General features: G+C 38.4%; 1 protein-coding gene across 1 annotated transcript in view; it reads left to right on the forward strand.

Annotated features, from left to right (window-relative positions):
* The window catches only part of GRIK1 (glutamate ionotropic receptor kainate type subunit 1), a 414,222-nt gene that overhangs the window by 271,354 nt on the left and 125,180 nt on the right, over window positions 1–17,688 (forward strand). Inside the window, 2 exon segments of the mRNA XM_079100525.1 lie at window positions 9,527–9,580; window positions 11,473–11,646. Of these exon segments, the coding sequence (XP_078956651.1) occupies window positions 9,527–9,580; window positions 11,473–11,646 (228 nt within the window).

Raw genomic sequence — 17,688 nt, forward strand, 5'->3', positions numbered from 1 at the left:
ATATATGAGTGTGTTATTTAAACATATACAAGAACTGTATATTGGACAACCAACAATTTACTGAAAATGTGTGCAATTTGTCCCTATTCTTAGTGTACTTAACACCCATTTGAAAATTCTCAAAAGTCTCCGAAAAGTAAATTTAGAAAAGGACTAAAATATGTTTCAACTTGAATTGGTAAGCAACAAAAATCAGATGTATATATTGTGCCTCAGAAATGCTCTAATGTTTAATTTCCACTCCAGCAAAACTTGGCTTAAATAGAAGATAATAAAAATTTATCCTGACAATAGAAATATAATTCTCCAGATAGCATCATGAAAAGCATTTGGAGTTGTATAGATTGGGCACTTCCTATGCCTATAGTTTTGACAGTGAATTTCATCGCCATTTAAAATTGTGGAGGTGTGTGTAGCCTTGGGTGAACCATTTTTAAAGTCCATAACATCTATCAGACTTTCTAAAGAATCCTCCAGACAAAACTAGGTAGAGAATCATGTCCCTAGGTTAACCACATCTGCTTCTTCAACCTTGGTAAACACAAGACTTTACCAAAAGGATCCTTCCTCCTCATTTGCCCCTTGACTGTCAGTCAAACACTGTCTGTCATTGGGGTTATCCTGCACCATGTAAATTTTGCCACTTATTCAACTGACCTTTCTTGGGTATTTTATAAGACTTAGTTGAGGCAAAAGGAGAATACGATGTCATCAAAAATAAACTTCTATAAATGGGAATGAGATGGTATACACCTCATTTTATTTTGCAAAATGGAAAATGTGACTCTGGGTGTGCAGCACTCAGCCCAGCTCTGATGCACAGACATTGCACGTGCAATGGGTTAATCCTCTTTGTGCTGAGGGCACTGTGTCCAGGCAGAACTCCCAGAGTGGACCAGTGTTTCCCGATCCTAACTCTGCACCAGTGCGGCCCCTCTCACTGCCACAACAGTGGATCCCACATCTCCTCTCAGCCTCATATGCCAAATCTTCATGTCTGATGACGGTCCTGCTGGCTGATGTTAAATCTCCATACCAGGCTCTCTTCTTCCCCTTCCCCCAACCAACCAGTTTCTCCTCCACTTTCCCTTCTCATGGCAACTAGAAATATCATCTGATTATTCAAGCCAGAAACCAGGAAATCCACTTGGCTCTTTCCTACCTTTCTCATTTGTGAGTTACCCAATGTTGGAATTTCTACTTTCCGAATACGCTTCAAACTCAATCCCTGTGTCTCTGACTCCCCACCATCTTCCTTCCATCATAGTCGATTGATCTCTCTGCACAAGTCCCCTCCTTCTCCCATACTCACCCAGCTTCCATGTCTGGAAAACTGCTCATTCTAAGTTAAATATCTTACTTTATCCTCCCTATGTTTGAAATTTCTGAGTGCTTCCCCCACCCCACATATTGCCTTAAGAATAAAGGACTTTTGTTTTCAAATTTGTTTTTTCTGTGTTGTAAGAACTCTTAGGCAATTTTAAGGATAGAGATTTAAAAAATATTTATATTGAAGTTTCTTTCCCTCTTTTTTATGCAGAAGCAAATAAATGTCAAACTTTTCAAAGAAGTTAAAAAAAAAGGAATAAAGGACTTTTAGCATGATAGTCTCCAGTTCCATCCACTTACTGGCAAAGGCCATAATTTCACTTCTCTTTATGGCTGAGTAGTATTCCATTGTGCATATATGCCACCTTTTCTTTATCCATTCATCTGTTGAAGGGCAACTAGGCTGGTTCCACAGTTGAGCTATAGTGAATTGAGCTGCTATAAATATTCATGTGGCTACCTCACTGTAGTATGCTGTTTTTAAGTCCTTTGGATATAAGCTGAGTGGGATAACTGGGTCAAATGGTGGTTCCATTCCAAGTTTTCTGAGGAATGACCTACTGCTTTCCAAAGTGGTTGTACTGATTTGCAGTCCCACCACCAATAACACCAATATCAAAGCCTGAATTTTTTTTCTGAAATATGGATACTACTAACTCACAATAAAGGGACCCTATATTGGGTAGGGAAGAATAGTAGTACTTTGGATTAGAAAAGGGGAATGAAGGGAAGGAAGTGGGAATGTGAATAGGGAAGATAGTAGAATAAATCAGACATTACTTTCCTATGTGCATACATGAATACGTGACCAATGTAATTTTACATCATGTACAACCAGAAAAATGGGAAGTTATACTCCATATATGTTTAATATATGAATGTAAAAAGACATTTTACTTTCATGTCTACTGTCATAACTGATAAGAACAAACAAAAAGGAAAAGAATAAAGGACACATTGCTTAACAGTCCATGCAAAGTCCTCCTCACCTTGTACCATTACCATGATAATACCTCATACACAAAAATAGCCTCTAGTCTATTCTATCATATAATTTTACCTAAAGAAGAAAATCTGTTATACAGGTTTACAAACTGGTGTGTGTGTGTGTGTGTGTGTGTGTGTGTGTGTGTATGTGTGTGTGTGTAGTGCTTAGCATCAAACCCAGGACCTTGTGCATGCTAACCAAGCACTCTACCACTAAGCTACACTCCCACCCCCTAACTATCCTTATTTAATGAAAGATGAATCCATTGAGGAGATTAAAGTTCTTCTCAAATATCCTTGAAGGAATTCAAAATCATGAGAATTCAGATCAAACTAATTCTAACATCTAATGAGATGTCTTAACAGAAATCAATGTAGGCCTGAATTCCTGCAAAAGAAGGACAGAAAGTGAGGGACCTCACAGTACAAGGAGACCTTTTCACAGTTGTGTCAGCTATTTGCATCTAAAACTTCCTCCAAAGAAGATGGGCAGCATAACAAGCTCACTTTGCTTGATGGTCACATCCCTTAAAATAAAGCTCCAACTCCTGTTGTTCCAGTTTCACTCTCACCAAATACCCATAAGTCACCCACAACTCAGAATTTAGAGATAGGACTCAGGCATTGGTAATTTATAAAAGTTCCACACTGACTCTAGTACACAGAGAAACATTGATATAAGTAGTTATTTTCTAAGCCTGATAGATTTTAGACAATTATCAAAGTAGTCATCCAGAAAGCTAAGGATCAGGTTCCAGACTTCTGAGAATTTTACTGGGCTGTAGATATTTCACAAGACCAGCAAGACCACCATTTAATGACAGTGCCCCCTTTTCCTTCTTAGAAAAATTACCTTCCAGCAAATTTGAGGTATAGGTTTTATTGCTGCCATTATGACAGAAGTTTATTGAGAAAAGTTTACACTATATGCAACATATTCACTATTGATGTTCCAGCTTCTGGAGTTTTGTTCAATACCTTGCTGCTAAAATTTTCACTCTGTCCTTCCTTATCCATCCCATCATCTTTCCATCAACTTCCCCTGGATGTTGTAGAGTTCTTATTTCTTTGGTTCATGTAATCCTCCAAAAACTCCACTCCTATTGCCAGATTACCTATTTCATTCACAGGAAATCTTTTTTCCTGCTCTGTTCTCAACAGTCTGCAGTCCTTAAATAGCACTTCATCTGTTGTGCACCTGGATGGTGCAATCTGCCTCCTCTAGTGGGATCATCTTCTGAAGCTAAAATAGCCCTGCTGCTTTCCTCTCCATTTATTAATATCGATTAATATCAACTTCTCCTCTCCTCTGACTATACCTCTGGAGAGAGAATCTTATGAAGAAGTTAAAAGACCAAAAGACTCCCAAACAGGTTGGAGATTCCATTTACCAGCTCTGTTGGAATACCCTGTACTGTTCTGTGGTTTAACATGGAGACAGGAGAAACTTGGCTGCAAATGGAAGAGAAACCCTGGACTCATTTTGTAGTTAGTTTATACCTTTGTACCTCTGTGCAGTTAATATGTATATGTGAAAGGGGGTGGGCAGAGAAAATTATAAATTTGTTAACCTCAAACAAAAAGAAGCTATTTTTCCTCCCAATGCATGCATTAGATGTTAATGTGCCAAAGTTGTGCATACTCATGCTCCATAATCATGAACAGATGTGAAAATGTGTTATTCGATTTTCAATTGCTACTGAAAAGAAATGATCACAAATTTAGTGGCCTAAAACAAAAATGGGCTTATTCTTTTATAGTTCTGGAGGTCAGAAACTTCAAATGAAGACATCTGGGGGCTGCTCACTTTCTAGAGGCTCCCTGGGGTTGGGTGGTATCCAGTTCCTTGCTTTCCCAAGCTTCTTGAAGCTGTGCTCACTTCTTGACTTGTGATGCCACACCCCATGGCCACTTCCCTCTGTTTTTAATCACTCATCACGTTCTCTGCCTTCTGATCCTTCAGGTTTCATCTTATGAGGACCCTTGCGATCACACTGGACCACCGTCAGAAAATTCAGGGCAATCTCCTCATCTTAGAATCCTTCATTCACTCACAGACACAAGGCCTCCTTTGCCACTTAAAGTAATATTACTAGGTTCTGGAATTAGGATGTGGACATCTTCAGGAGATCATGTCATTATACTCCATAAGGAAGTGAATATTTTTCTTCATCTCAGGGTTTTCTGGGGTCCAATGCATTTTTTTCTATTCAATTCCCGTTCCTTAAAAATATAGTTCATTCGATGTAAGATAACTGTTAAACAATAATAAAGACTTATGCCTAGCTTGCTTTACTGATGATCAGCATTAAACACTGTGTGGCTGAAGGAGTGTCCTGTTCAGAGGTCAGTGAGGGTGCAGCCAAAGTAACACAGTGGGAAAATGATAAAAAGCTCAAAATTTCATCCTTAAATTGCTGCTCTGAGATTTTATATTATTCAACCAGTTTCCTGAAGATTTTTGTGCTGAAAGAACTTATTTCTATCTTGAAGTAAAACTATTATTTTAGCTACATTGCATGTAACACATTGAGAAGTTATTCACTTGAAATTATTGACTAGAAACCATGTCTGATGGGCCAGAATTTATCCTGATATTGAGAAGGCTATAAAAGAAACGACATACTTCAGGTTAGTCAATAGAAACTTCCATGACACCTATTTTTCAATGGAAAGAAGCAGTAATAAAAACCCTATAAATATCATGAGTACCCTAAATTGCCTAGTGAAACTCCAAGTTCCATTTTAAGTTTTTGCTACTATGATAGCAGCACAATGCCAATTATTTCTGACATATGGCTTGCCCTTGATGATGAATACTAGGAATCGTGGAGAATAATTTGTGTTAGTCTCCATAGCACTGCATTGCTTTCTGGGAAATGATCAAATTGAAATATGGTACAGGCTTCTTAAGAGACTTGGATATGTTATTGAAAGACTGTTCCAACAACTTTCTGGCTATCTCATAGCATGACTTGCAGCCACCCTTATACTGTATAAACTCCATCCTGTTCATCTTTACCTAAACTTCAGGACAAATTGTGAAACAAACTAAAATATGACCTTGGTGTTGCTCAGGCAGTATTTGATAATCATCTATGAAAATCCAAGAGACATCTTTTTCAGGAAAAACAGGGCTAGACCAAGGAGGCCAATCCTCCTGTGAACAAGGTCATGACAACTCAAGTTTAGACTAAGAAGAGTCAAAGCTCCTGTGAACGAGGTCATGAGGATTCCAGGTAGACCAAGGAGGGCCAATACCGCTGAGAACAGGGTTCATTAGGGTTGCAAAAACCTCAGTAAGCCGCTGTACCACTGTGAGATCCCCACTGTTAGCAATCAGTAGCTGCGTTTCAGGGTATACTGATATCAGTCGAGTTATTGGATTGTCTTTTCAAGGACCAAGGAACATTGAGTTTTAATTCTGCCTTCTGCAGATCCATTCTAACTACAAATAAAAGAAAGCAAAATTATTGTCTAGCCACTGAAATAAAGAAATAAACATGTGGTATATCCATGGTCACTAACATAATAGAGCGAAAGCCTTAAAAATAGGCACAGGCTACCTTAGCCCTTGTTAGTTTAAGGTTATGCTACCCAGATAGAATGGAATGTCATAGTGTATAGGATTTCACATCTTTTGGTATTGGTCTCTTTCGAAGTCTTAAATTGATTCTGTAACAATGTCGAGTATAGTAACTTATGAATGATGATCACTGGGGTTGGGGTAAGAACTATTAGGTTGGAAGCCTTGTTTTTGTTATACTAACCCAACCCAGCTGCAATGGATCTAAACAGTTCACTTCTCTTTCTGGGGGAAAAAAAAAATTTTTTTTCAGCATGTCCCAACCTTGATTATTTATTCATAGTAGGGAATAGTATAAAATCCCAACAGTATACAATAAAGAATTGGAGCACCCTAGGAAGATATATGTCAAACAATGTGATAAATCTTTGTGAAAGGAGTGAAGCATTGGCACCCAGGAAAATGTCAGGTGAGAAAAAATAAAACTGGATGATATTAATCCACATACATTGTTCCTGATTAGTTACTAATGAAGAACCCATAATTTTGACCCTGACTTTCCTAGTAATCAAAAGTTATAAACAAGATCACTTACATGACCTGTGATATTTATGAAACAGAAAAATGTACCTTTTCAAAGAACTCCTTGTTCTGATGCTGATAACCCTACCATTCATATACCAGGAACAGCAAGGTAGCAAATATCAATATCCTTCCCACCTTGTAGGCTAGGACCAGAACATGGCTCTGCATAAGCACAAGGAGCCAGGAAACACAATCCTGTCTTGTGCTCTTGAGTTGGAAAAGTGATGGACAATGCCAATGATGTGCGCATCGGGGTCTTCCAAAATCAAGAGTAGATACTCAATACCATCCCCATTCTAGAAGATTAATATTGAAAGGGCTAGGTTTTTACTGTCTATCAGTCTAATTCAATAATATAATATAAAAAATTTCATAATGATGATTCATTTAAGAAATAAGCATTATTAGAACATATTAGTGGAAGCCATTTAGGGGACTATGCTGTCAGTATGAACTGTATTGATAGCCACATTTATTGCATCATAGTATATGTGACATGCATGTTTTACTTCACTAAAAATACTTAAAACAGTGCCAGAATTAGTTCCTAGGAACACTTACCTTGGTGAAGTACATACACCTCCTCATCAGTTCAGCAGAAATACAGTATCAGAATTCAAAACTGATCATCTTAGGAAAAAATCAGTTTTACAAAGAAGTATTAGGACATTCTCCTTATCATGATTGTACCTTTTATTTTTAAAACTGACATTTATCCTGATGTGACATTTTCTTAATCCCTTAATGACTTTTAGCTGAAATACCAACACACAAAGAGAAAATCATAATGTGAAGGCAATGCTCTTATTCATAAAATATGCTACTGTTAGAAGAATGGGCTGTTAGTCCCAAACAGCCTACAGACCACTCAAATGCTTGAGGACAGTTGTTTTAAAAGCACTGCTTTCTGTGCCACTAGATTTGTGGTTCTTTCTAGAAGGTTTTCACTCACCTGGTTCTAAATAGTACACAAAGTTGTGGTCAATGAAGTGCATGCACTTGTTCCCTAATTTCTATTTCTAGGAAATCCAAGAAGTACTTGGAAGAACCAGCAAGTACTGACCCCAGCAATTACCCAGGAAAGACAACAGTGATTTTTCCAGCACAGCAAATAAAAAAGCATACCTAGAGGACCCAAGGGTTCTTTTTGCAATAAAAGCAGGTCTGGAGGCCGCTTATACACTGAATTTTCATGTCTCATTTCTAACACTGAATTAGCAGCATATCAAATGAGTAGTTGCCTCCAGGAATTATAAAAACAATAATAAAAATAATGAGTTAAATGACTGCTTTAAAAAAAGTACTTATGCCCTCAACAGGGGATCAAAAGCCTCCATAATGAAGTTTAAAAAGAAAATTCTGTCCAGGTAAAAGCTGTAAACCCAGGAACCCTTGTATTTCATTTTTGATTCCAGAAACAATATTTCAAACCTCAGCATCCAGTTCTACACTCAACATAAAACTTGTCCAGCACTCTTTCAGGAGGTGGTCTTGGCTGCAATTATACTATCTAATGACCAAAGAGAAAAACTGGATTCCTGACTGACCCTGGCAGGCCAGTTCTTTATGCTCAAATGATATAAGAGACCGCTAACAAGACCTCACCAGGCATGGCTCTAAATGTTATTGATGACCCTAAAGCAAGTCCACCTTTTAAAAATCCCTCTGTGTGCCTGGTCTTGTTATCACCATAGGAGTGACTTACATGCCTTTGGCTTCTGATTCACAGCAAGAGTTTCCTATCATTTGTCTTACCTTCCCGACATTACAATTTCACTAAATATCCCTCTGGTTCACATGTTAGCAGAGATGAAGTTAAGTATCTGATTAGTGTTCATGCTATGTCATGTGCTATCACTAAATATCTTCTTCGTTCCTCATTCCCTTTCATTAAAAAATCATTCTATCTTGAATATTCTAGGTATTTTCCAGGAACTCTGATAACTTGTATTGCCTTTCTTTCACCCTTTGCAATCCACCGCATCAAACAAAGTTCCAAAAGTCTTTGTTCTTTGACACAAAGGAACATGTTTACTATGAAGCAGTGATTCTCAATCGCTACAGGCTCCCCTCTCAGAAATTCCAGTTCACAAAGTCTCAGTGATGGAGCCTAAGAATCTCTAATTCCAAAACTTCCAGAACAGTTTCTCAGTTATATCCAGAATTGACCAGAGTCGTGGAAAAAATGGGTAATAGAAATTTGATTTGTGAATCTTCTTTATTCATCTCCAAAATATAGCACCCAAGTAGTCCTTTGGGTAATCTGCTCCAGGGAAGGTGATGCCCTTAATTAAAAGATGTGGAAAACTGCAATTTTTCCTTCCATATTAACACCATTTCCAGGAGTCCAAAAATAAGATCACAGTCTAACAGACTGTCTCTAACTGGTACCCCTGTGCTTTCTATTCACTTCCTTTTTCTCCTTTTCCAAGTAAAAAATAATCTACACTCACAGATGTTCTGAAACCACCAAGATCCCAAGTAGGCTACTAAGCATCAGAATTCAGAGACAGTGTGAAAAGCATATTAAGATAATTCCTATCTTCCATCTGCAAACTCATCCTCTCTTCCCATCTCATTTTCCGGGACAAGATGGGAGAGGGGTCAAGAGAGCTTTCAGAGGTGGACTCACCTACAAATCCTCATTTAAGTAAATCTAGATGCCGGCAGCTCCATTTCAGCATTTAACAAGTTTTACTCTAAAGGACACGTCATGCTAACTAGCATCAAGACTAAGAAACAATAAATTATATTTCTAAGCATAGGATTACTCAGAAACCTAGGCTAGGAAAGACAAAACCCTGTGTTAGTAATGGACAACTCCAAATGTAAAATTTGTTGAGCATGAGCTATTTTTAAATTCGATCACCAGACCTATTACTTGGATGCTAGCGTAATGGACATAAGTGGGATGGAGGTCAGTGGCCTTGCTCCATGTCAGTCTCTAATTGGCCCTGGGTTTCTGATCCGCAGGGTCTGTGTGTGGAGTTCTAAAGCCCCTTCCAGTTCTATCTTCCCAAGTTTTTACAGTCACCTTACTAATGATCTATATCTTATTATAATTCTGTTTCTGATTCTTTCCCTATTTCTCTCTTGCAGATTTTATTCATGGGAATGATGACCGAGTACTATCACTACTTTTTCACAACCCTGGTAAGCTCATCTAGTAGAAATATATTCTGCAGGATAGCAAAGTCTTCCACCCAATATTTTAAAGTCAGTCCCTCTGGTGTCAAAGGCAGGATGTTGTCATGTAGATTTCCTTTACTTTCCTTAGAATCTTTGAAATTCAGTAATGCCGAAAAGCAGGATTATTTCTCTCCCCTCTTGTCTCCTTTCCTCTCATCCCCTCAACCTCCCTTTTAACTAAAATCAATTCATTATGCATCTGGAAAGGGGTGAATTCCATTACACAGAATCTATCATGAACTAACACAGTGCAAACTATTCTTACAGAAGCATGATTTACAATTTCTGTGTCCATGAGAAAGTGCACTAAAGTGTGTCTTGGCATTTTGGGACCTGATGTAGCTTCCCTACCTATATCCAGGAGACAGCAGGTATCCAAGTCACCTGTCAGGTGCTTGGAAAACTATCAAGAGGAGGAGTTTGGGAAATGCTCTGCACATTGAACATTTTGCATCATTAAGAAAAATTAGGGCTCTAAACCTTAGAAATCCAAAAGAAACCCAGTTGCCTTAAACTTTGAGACATTATTCATTCAGGGAAAATTTATGGCATCTAATATACCAAAATGTTGTGATAGCTTTCATCCAGTCAATTTCTGAAATCAATCACACAAACACCAGCCACTTCCCACTAGACCCCCGTGGCCACACCCTACCTTTTCTTATTCGGAAAAATAACATAGAATCAGCCTCTTTTCTAATCTATGAGTCTATATTAAATTAAATCTACTCAGATTCTGGGGCATTCAGTAAGTGTCCTGTTTTCTCAAATAAATTGGCAAGCTAAGCTGGTGAGTAGGGGATTCAAAGAATTTGGAACAAAGACTAAGGAATTTTCCTACTCATACGCTTTATGGAAGTAATAGGTTCCATTGCTGATTCAAGTAACTCTAAGAGCCGCTGGGGTGCAGAGGATCTCATGAAAAGATGCCTTGGGATAGGTGTCAAATCATTGCTGCAACTGAGATTGGGGTGGGGAAGTGGGGAACAGAGTATAAGAAGACAGTTTGAAATGATCATGTTAGTCTGGTTTAGATGTGAATCAACTTATATGTTTCTGGTTAATACCTAGCTTCATCTGTCATGAGAACATTGGTGGGTTAAACTCTTTCCATGAAGCATTGTCTGAAAGGGAGTGAGTTCCATTGTCAAAGATGTTCTTCTGACCACGTGACCATGTGCTGCAGTATATAGAACCCTTTGATTCTTATCCTGAGTACATATCCAGTGAGCACTCTTTGTGTCCTCATTTTATGGAATATGAGGGATTTTCAGCAAGCCAGGGATATGGTACTTCTTCTGGCTAGGAGTGATCTATTTATCAAATACATATGTAATTTCCAAATCTCACCTCCATGGGAAGATCTGAAACAGCCTGAAACAGCAAGATGTGATGGAGAAAGGTAATACTGCAACTTACCAGTGGTTCATTGTTGACTTTGTCATGTCACCACGGAGAACATCAGTTTCTTCATCTATAAAACAAAAAAATTGAATCAAATGGACACAAACTCCCCAAACACCACATTAGGAAGAGAATTCTAAGATTCTCAGAATGTCATATTCTGTGCCCAAAGATATACCTATAATGACAGGCAAATTCTTCTTCTTGCTTTATCTAAGCTCAAATAGTAATGCAGAAAAATGGATATAAATGAAAACTGCCTACTGTCTTAGAGTTTCTCAGGCAGCACGTGAATGAGAAACAATGAGAAATGTTCTTTCATAGACATGGTGTGATAATGGCTGCCATTTTGTTTTAATCTATTTGTTGCTTCTCAATAATTTATTTTCTTTTGCATGAAAAACATGAAAATGCTAATTCATTTCACTTTTATCATTTTTAATACTGCACAGGACTTATTTGCTTTAGATCTGGAGCTCTATAGGTACAGTGGTGTAAATATGACTGGTTTCCGGCTGCTCAACATTGACAATCCTCATGTGTCATCCATCATCGAGAAGTGGTCCATGGAGCGCTTACAGGCTCCCCCAAGGCCAGAGACTGGTCTTTTGGATGGAATGATGACAGTGAGTAGTTTTAAAATAAAATCATTTGAGATAATGTTTGAATTCCTCAGGGGGCAGGCTAAGAATCTCCTATGCCTTCTAGACTTTGAGGAAATGGTATTGTAGTGTGTGTTTTCACATATATGAGAGAAAAAGAAGAAGGCTTTGGGGGTATTTTGAAAGGTTATGCCTGGCTACTATCAAAAAACTGCTGTTTTAAGCTTCTCAATTCTACTGGCCTCAGATAAAATTGAGAAGAGTAGCCATGGTCATCAGCCAAATGAAGAGAAAGCAGGAACCAAAGCAGGAGCACTTAAAGAGAGATATACCCCTGGGAATGTGGCCACGGGAAAGGGGGAGTGAGGGGAGAAGAACAACCTGCCTATAAACCTCAGGCAGAATGAGTTTGCCTTCCTTGTTTCTGCCACATCTCAGCAAGTGGAAGCAGATGTGGAAAAATGCCAGATTTGCATACAGACTGTGCATCCACTTTCTCTCTGTCCTGGATACGTATAAGTGCATCTCTGCAGACATTGACAGTGCTTAACACCAGCCATATGTCGCTCTTGAAGCAGATGCCAAGCCTGTCTCCTTACGAGTCAGAGGTACTCTACTGAACAGGAAAACTGCAAACTGCCTCATCAAGAAAGTCCCTCGCTAACATCATTTGTCTCTTGTTGTCAAATGTACCTACCCTCACTTGATTTCTCTAACGAAGCTCCCTGGGTGATGAAGAAAATGGCAGGAAATAATAAAAAAAAAAATGCTTTCCATGTAAGAACAGTGGCATCTAAGGAGAAAGATATTGGGAATGTGAGCAGGCAATAGCATTTTAAATTGGCATAGTATTTCATTCTCTGTTCCCATCATAGAGAGAAGCACTCTTGCTTTTAAGATGCAATTTACTGATAACTGAAAGGTATCATCTCACAGAGAAATAAACTTGGGATTTTTTTTTTCCTGTGAGGAACAAATGAAAAGAAGAAATAAATGAATGAATTAAGTGATTCTGGATGATTCCATGCTCAGAGTTCCTGACTGTTTTTCAAACCTGAAATAACTCATAAAACACACAGTTATCTGAGAGATAATGATGGGAAACATTTTGGTACAAATGAGCCTTGAGGAGATTTAAAACCTTGCTTTGAATAAGAATAAGTAGAGAATATCAGAGGAACGCCAGAGAGGGAGAAGAAGACAGTGGAGAGACACACTGTCAGTTTTTCTCTTCTTTCTCTTAGATTTGTAATTCTAGTGAATTCAAATATGATTCAAATCCTCTACCCACCTCCAGGCCTTCCAACAAGATTTCTACCATAGGGTGAGCTTTCCAATCATTTTTACCTGTGCTTGGTATATATAACTAAGGAGTTATCGTTTGAAGCTGTTTTAACGGAGATTATGGATTCAAGCCAAACATTAAATATTCATCATAAGTATGGCTTAATTTACCCCAAAAAAGTAGCTGTGTGTTCAATTATACTGAGCTGACAGAATAGTTCATAAATATCTATTGAGATGAGGAAGATCACAGAATGAAGGAGATAGAGCTTTGCAATTTACCTGGAATCACTAAGGTGATGCTGCTTCCAAGGCTGTCTGTTGCCAGTGACCTGGATCAATGGTTGGCCCAGAGGCAGCGAGCATGGCAGAGCTGAGTCCCAGAGGACAGAAGACACCCTAATCTATTCAGGACTCTTTGCTGTCATCCCACCTAGAGAGGAATTTCAAGGCTGAGTTCTTATTTTTAACATTATGCACTATAAAAGGGAAAGTAGGAACTTATTAGACCAGAAGACGATGGTTCACCAGAGTACTGTAAAATGGGTAGAATAACGATATCAGATCATATCAATACTAGTCAAAGAAAACAAAAAGAAGGTAACATGATGTAGCACATACTAACAATTTGAACCAACAGTCATATAGATATTACTTTGAAACTGATTGTGTGAAGCAGAGCATTGCCTGTTATATATCCAAAGACTCTGCCTTGCCCTGCATCCTTTTCTCCTGTTTCTCCTGGATGTGGCTGCTTTACAGATATGGAAACTGAGTCACAGAGCATGGAAGGGTACACATGGGGACATCCAATGGACCAATCAGTGAACCAGGAGAGCACACCTCATGTCCCCAAGTTCAGGCCCAAGGCTAACAAATCTTGAGTTGCCTCTACCCCAACTCTTTCTTTCCTAGCTTAAAGATGAAAAGCCTTTGAATTTCAGTTTCACTGGGTCTCCCTATGGGACCCTGCACTTGGCCATTCTTGCATGTCAAGTGCTTATTGCTCTCACTGCCCAGAGCCCAGCACTATCCAGGCTGCTCAAAGGCCGCCTCTCCTGGGAGACCTGTGAACCACTGTGTATAGTGGTAGCTCCTCTCCATTGTTCTCTCCACCATACGTTTTCTTCATAGCCCTTATGACTCCATACCCAATGTTTTGATTTGTTGGTTCAGTACCTTCCCCAAATTTCATGAGGACAGAGACATTGTCTTTTGGTACTCTGCTCTGTCTCCTGCACCAGAAGGGCCTGTCACATAGTATGTCCTCAATAAATGTAAAGTTAATAAAGGCATTACTGCTCTAAATAAATACAAATTAACCTTCCACTGAGACATCAGACGTTAAGTGAAAAATATTCAGGTAGCCTTGACATATTCCTATCGAAGTCTAAAGAAAGTCCCTAAAATAAGAAATACGCATGAGTAATGCAGATAGAGTTTATTTTAAATTAATAAAGTTATTTTAAAAACTTGGCTAAACTAACCATCATTAATGTCATGACCATAAGCAATTATAAGTACTGCCATTACTATAAGAGGACTGTATTCTCTAAAATCCTATGTATTTTTCTATTATTCTGCAAGGTAAATTTCCCTGTAGCCTTTCATAGTCTTCTTTTTGCATGTGCCACATACATTTAAAGATCCCCCTATGACTGCATAATATAGAAATTACAAAATGACTTTAGAAAAGTCCATGTGTTTTGACTGCTGTTCTGATACTTATCTATTTTCCTTTAAGTCCTTTATTAAAAGTATCTTAGAATTTCATACACTAAAAAAAAAAAACTCAAAGAACATTCTCACATATGTCAAAACACATTCAAATCTGAAAATAGAGAATTCAGTCATACCCAAGTTCAAAATCTTGACTCTAGACCTAAAAATAGATTTAATTAAAGAGAAACATATTGACTTCAAAAATAGAGTTAAAATGTAGTTAATTAAGAAAACTGTTAGTCAATAGAGTTCAAAAACAGTAAAACTCACTATTAAAAAAGTCAGATTTAAAAAGGGTGTTTTATCAACTAAAGTGTTAACATTTCAGAAGGTTGGGGTGATTTTTTTTTTAAATCTTCATTTCTTTCACTATGTTTAATTTTTCTCAGCACTTGGGTCAATTCTACCTATTGGCTTTTGGATAGATTGTGTAATGAAATGGGTGATTCCACTCACATGGATTCTCCTCTGATGGTAGACCAAACCTATGTGTAACTCAATACTGCACGGAAGCAACAGAACATTGATCTGCCATCTGCCTTCCCAGTAGCTCAAATGCATTCACAGGGAGGGTGAAGTTGAGTCAGTAGCTTGATCCTGGTCTCTGCCACGTAGCATTTTCCATAATTGTGGTCCACAGGGAAGACATACTTAGAAAACACCTTGAGTCACCACTGCTTCTCCCAAAGACAATAGGAGGCTGAATTAGAAGAAAAATCAAGATTTTTCAGGTGATGAAAGCTTAGGTTTAGGACCTGTGTCTCTTGAATATAACTAGGTGACCTGAACAAGTTACTTAGCCTCTAAGTCTGTTTTTCTAGTCTATAATCTGTATAATAATACTTCATGGTATCATTCCACCAATTAAATTAGAGAAAACACACAAAACTTCCAGAACACAGAATTGAATTTATTTTATGATACTATCTGTTTTGACAAGTCAACAAAAGAGCAAGACATTCTGAAATGCCAAGGTAGAATCCTATTCTGCCTTATTCAAGAAAGAGTTCATTTATTTACAGGAGACCTGCTCCTTGTGTTGCACCAATAGCCCATGATGGACCCTTAACTGGGACCTGCATGACCTTGTATGCCCGTGGAATTACTCAGCTGTTTTCTCCAACTCCACATATAGTCCTCTTTTGCCTATTGCTTAGTCTCTCTCAAAAGTCAGTACATGTTCACTGAGATTTAAATTATGCCAACCTCTCTGCCAAGCCTCACTAAACCTGCTGGGGTTACTGTCCTAATTACTGAATTTCTAGATTGTGAATATATGCTGATCTCTTTGCCACCTTCTCAAACCCATTTCCAAGTCCCGCTTACTTGTGGATGACTCTTCCCCACCTCCTGGGTGTTCAAGTGCTCAGGATGAGCAATGCCTTCTCCTCTGCCACTTTGGCTTCCTCAGCAGCATCCGCTTCCACAGGCATGTGCTCCACAGCAGGGCTCCTGTAGGCAAAGAACTAGTCCTCCCGTGGGTACCCAAATCCTCATCATGTCCATGAGACAAGTGTCAGAAAAGAGGAAATCTAGCCAACTTGTATTAAGTGGAAAATTCCTGTTAATGCTACCATGGGTGAGATAATTTGAATTTTAATAGAGGAACTTATTAACGCCAAGCCAAAGAGACAGTTCAGGAAATTAGGGGGAAAGGATGTTATTTGGAAGCTTTCTCCTAGAAAATTGCCTTGCACACCCATATCAGATGAATAAATGTTTCCAAATTTGGACACAAAATGGAAACCTAACTTCTTGTCCATCCAGAGTAGATCTCTCTCCAGCATTCCAATCTCCTCCAGCTTTTCTCAGTAGCAGTTACATCCCAGGTAGGCAGCTAAGTATGGGGACACTATAATGCCATATAATCCTTGTCCCAAAAGTGAGATGGCATTCATTGATTTGTGTTAGGAGTCCCCACACATCCTTGGGTTTGATGGTTTGCTTAAAAGATTCATAGAATTCTGGAACACTATTATACTCAAAATAACAAGCTTATTATAGTAAAAAGTTACAGAGTAAAATCAGCACAGGAAAAGGGCACAAAGGGATGAATTTAGGAGAAACCAGGCATGAACTGCCGTGTGTTTTTCTCCTAGTGGATTCACATGGAAAGCATTCAGTTCTCAGCAATAATGTGTGGCAACATGCATGGTGAACTGACAACCAGGGGCACTCACCCAAGCTTTGGTGTCCAGTGTCATACCTGAAGGCTTTTCCATGGGCATAGAGCACTCACATGGATAACCTCAGTCTCCAAACCTTCAAGAGGTCAAACTGACATTGCATGGTTCCAGAGCCCCAAGTAAACACCATAATCACAAGTTAGCATACATCATCTGGATGGCCCAAGACCCCCAGCAATACAGAAACTCTTATCAGATAAGGTTTTCCAAAGGCTTAAAAGGCATTGCCCAGGAGTCAGTAAAGGATCTCCTTTCTTTGGAATGTGCCGGCTTGGGCACCCCAAGCCTGCTGAGCTAATGCTTTACTACAAATTGTAATAACCAAACATTGTATATGAAGAACAGCCAGCCAGCCTCCAATATTCTTATTTCATGATCCAGGTAGTGGTAAAAAGATTTTATTAAGAGACTGAGCAATGTGATTTCATTCAGGCTTTTGATATATATCAAATGTGAACATAAACACATTTGGAAGAAGAAAATTTTAAACTGAGGCCAATTTTTATTTCATTACCTATTACCAAAGATGACTTGAGAATTTCTGTTCAGTATGCAGCCCTCCAGCACTAAAGGACATGCAGTGGTAGTTTATTAGTGCTCTATAGTATAAACGTTCCCCCATCTAAAAAACATTTGATGTCAAGGAGTACCTTGCTTTTAGAATTAATTATTTTCTTTGGATTTGAAAAGCACTGATTAGATCTATAAATTTGAACCATTTTATTGTCCATACCAGTCTAGAGGCAGTCTTGAAAAGGAAAGTCAAATTTCATTCCAAACTAAATTTATGGATAATTCAGACTATTGGAATTTCACTGTTTACACTTCTCTATCAAATCAGTCACTCACTGATTTAATGAATATAGTTGGCTCC

Source organism: Sciurus vulgaris, assembly GCF_902686455.1.
Source record: "Sciurus vulgaris genome assembly, chromosome: 10".
NCBI classification, from domain to species: domain Eukaryota; kingdom Metazoa; phylum Chordata; class Mammalia; order Rodentia; family Sciuridae; genus Sciurus; species Sciurus vulgaris.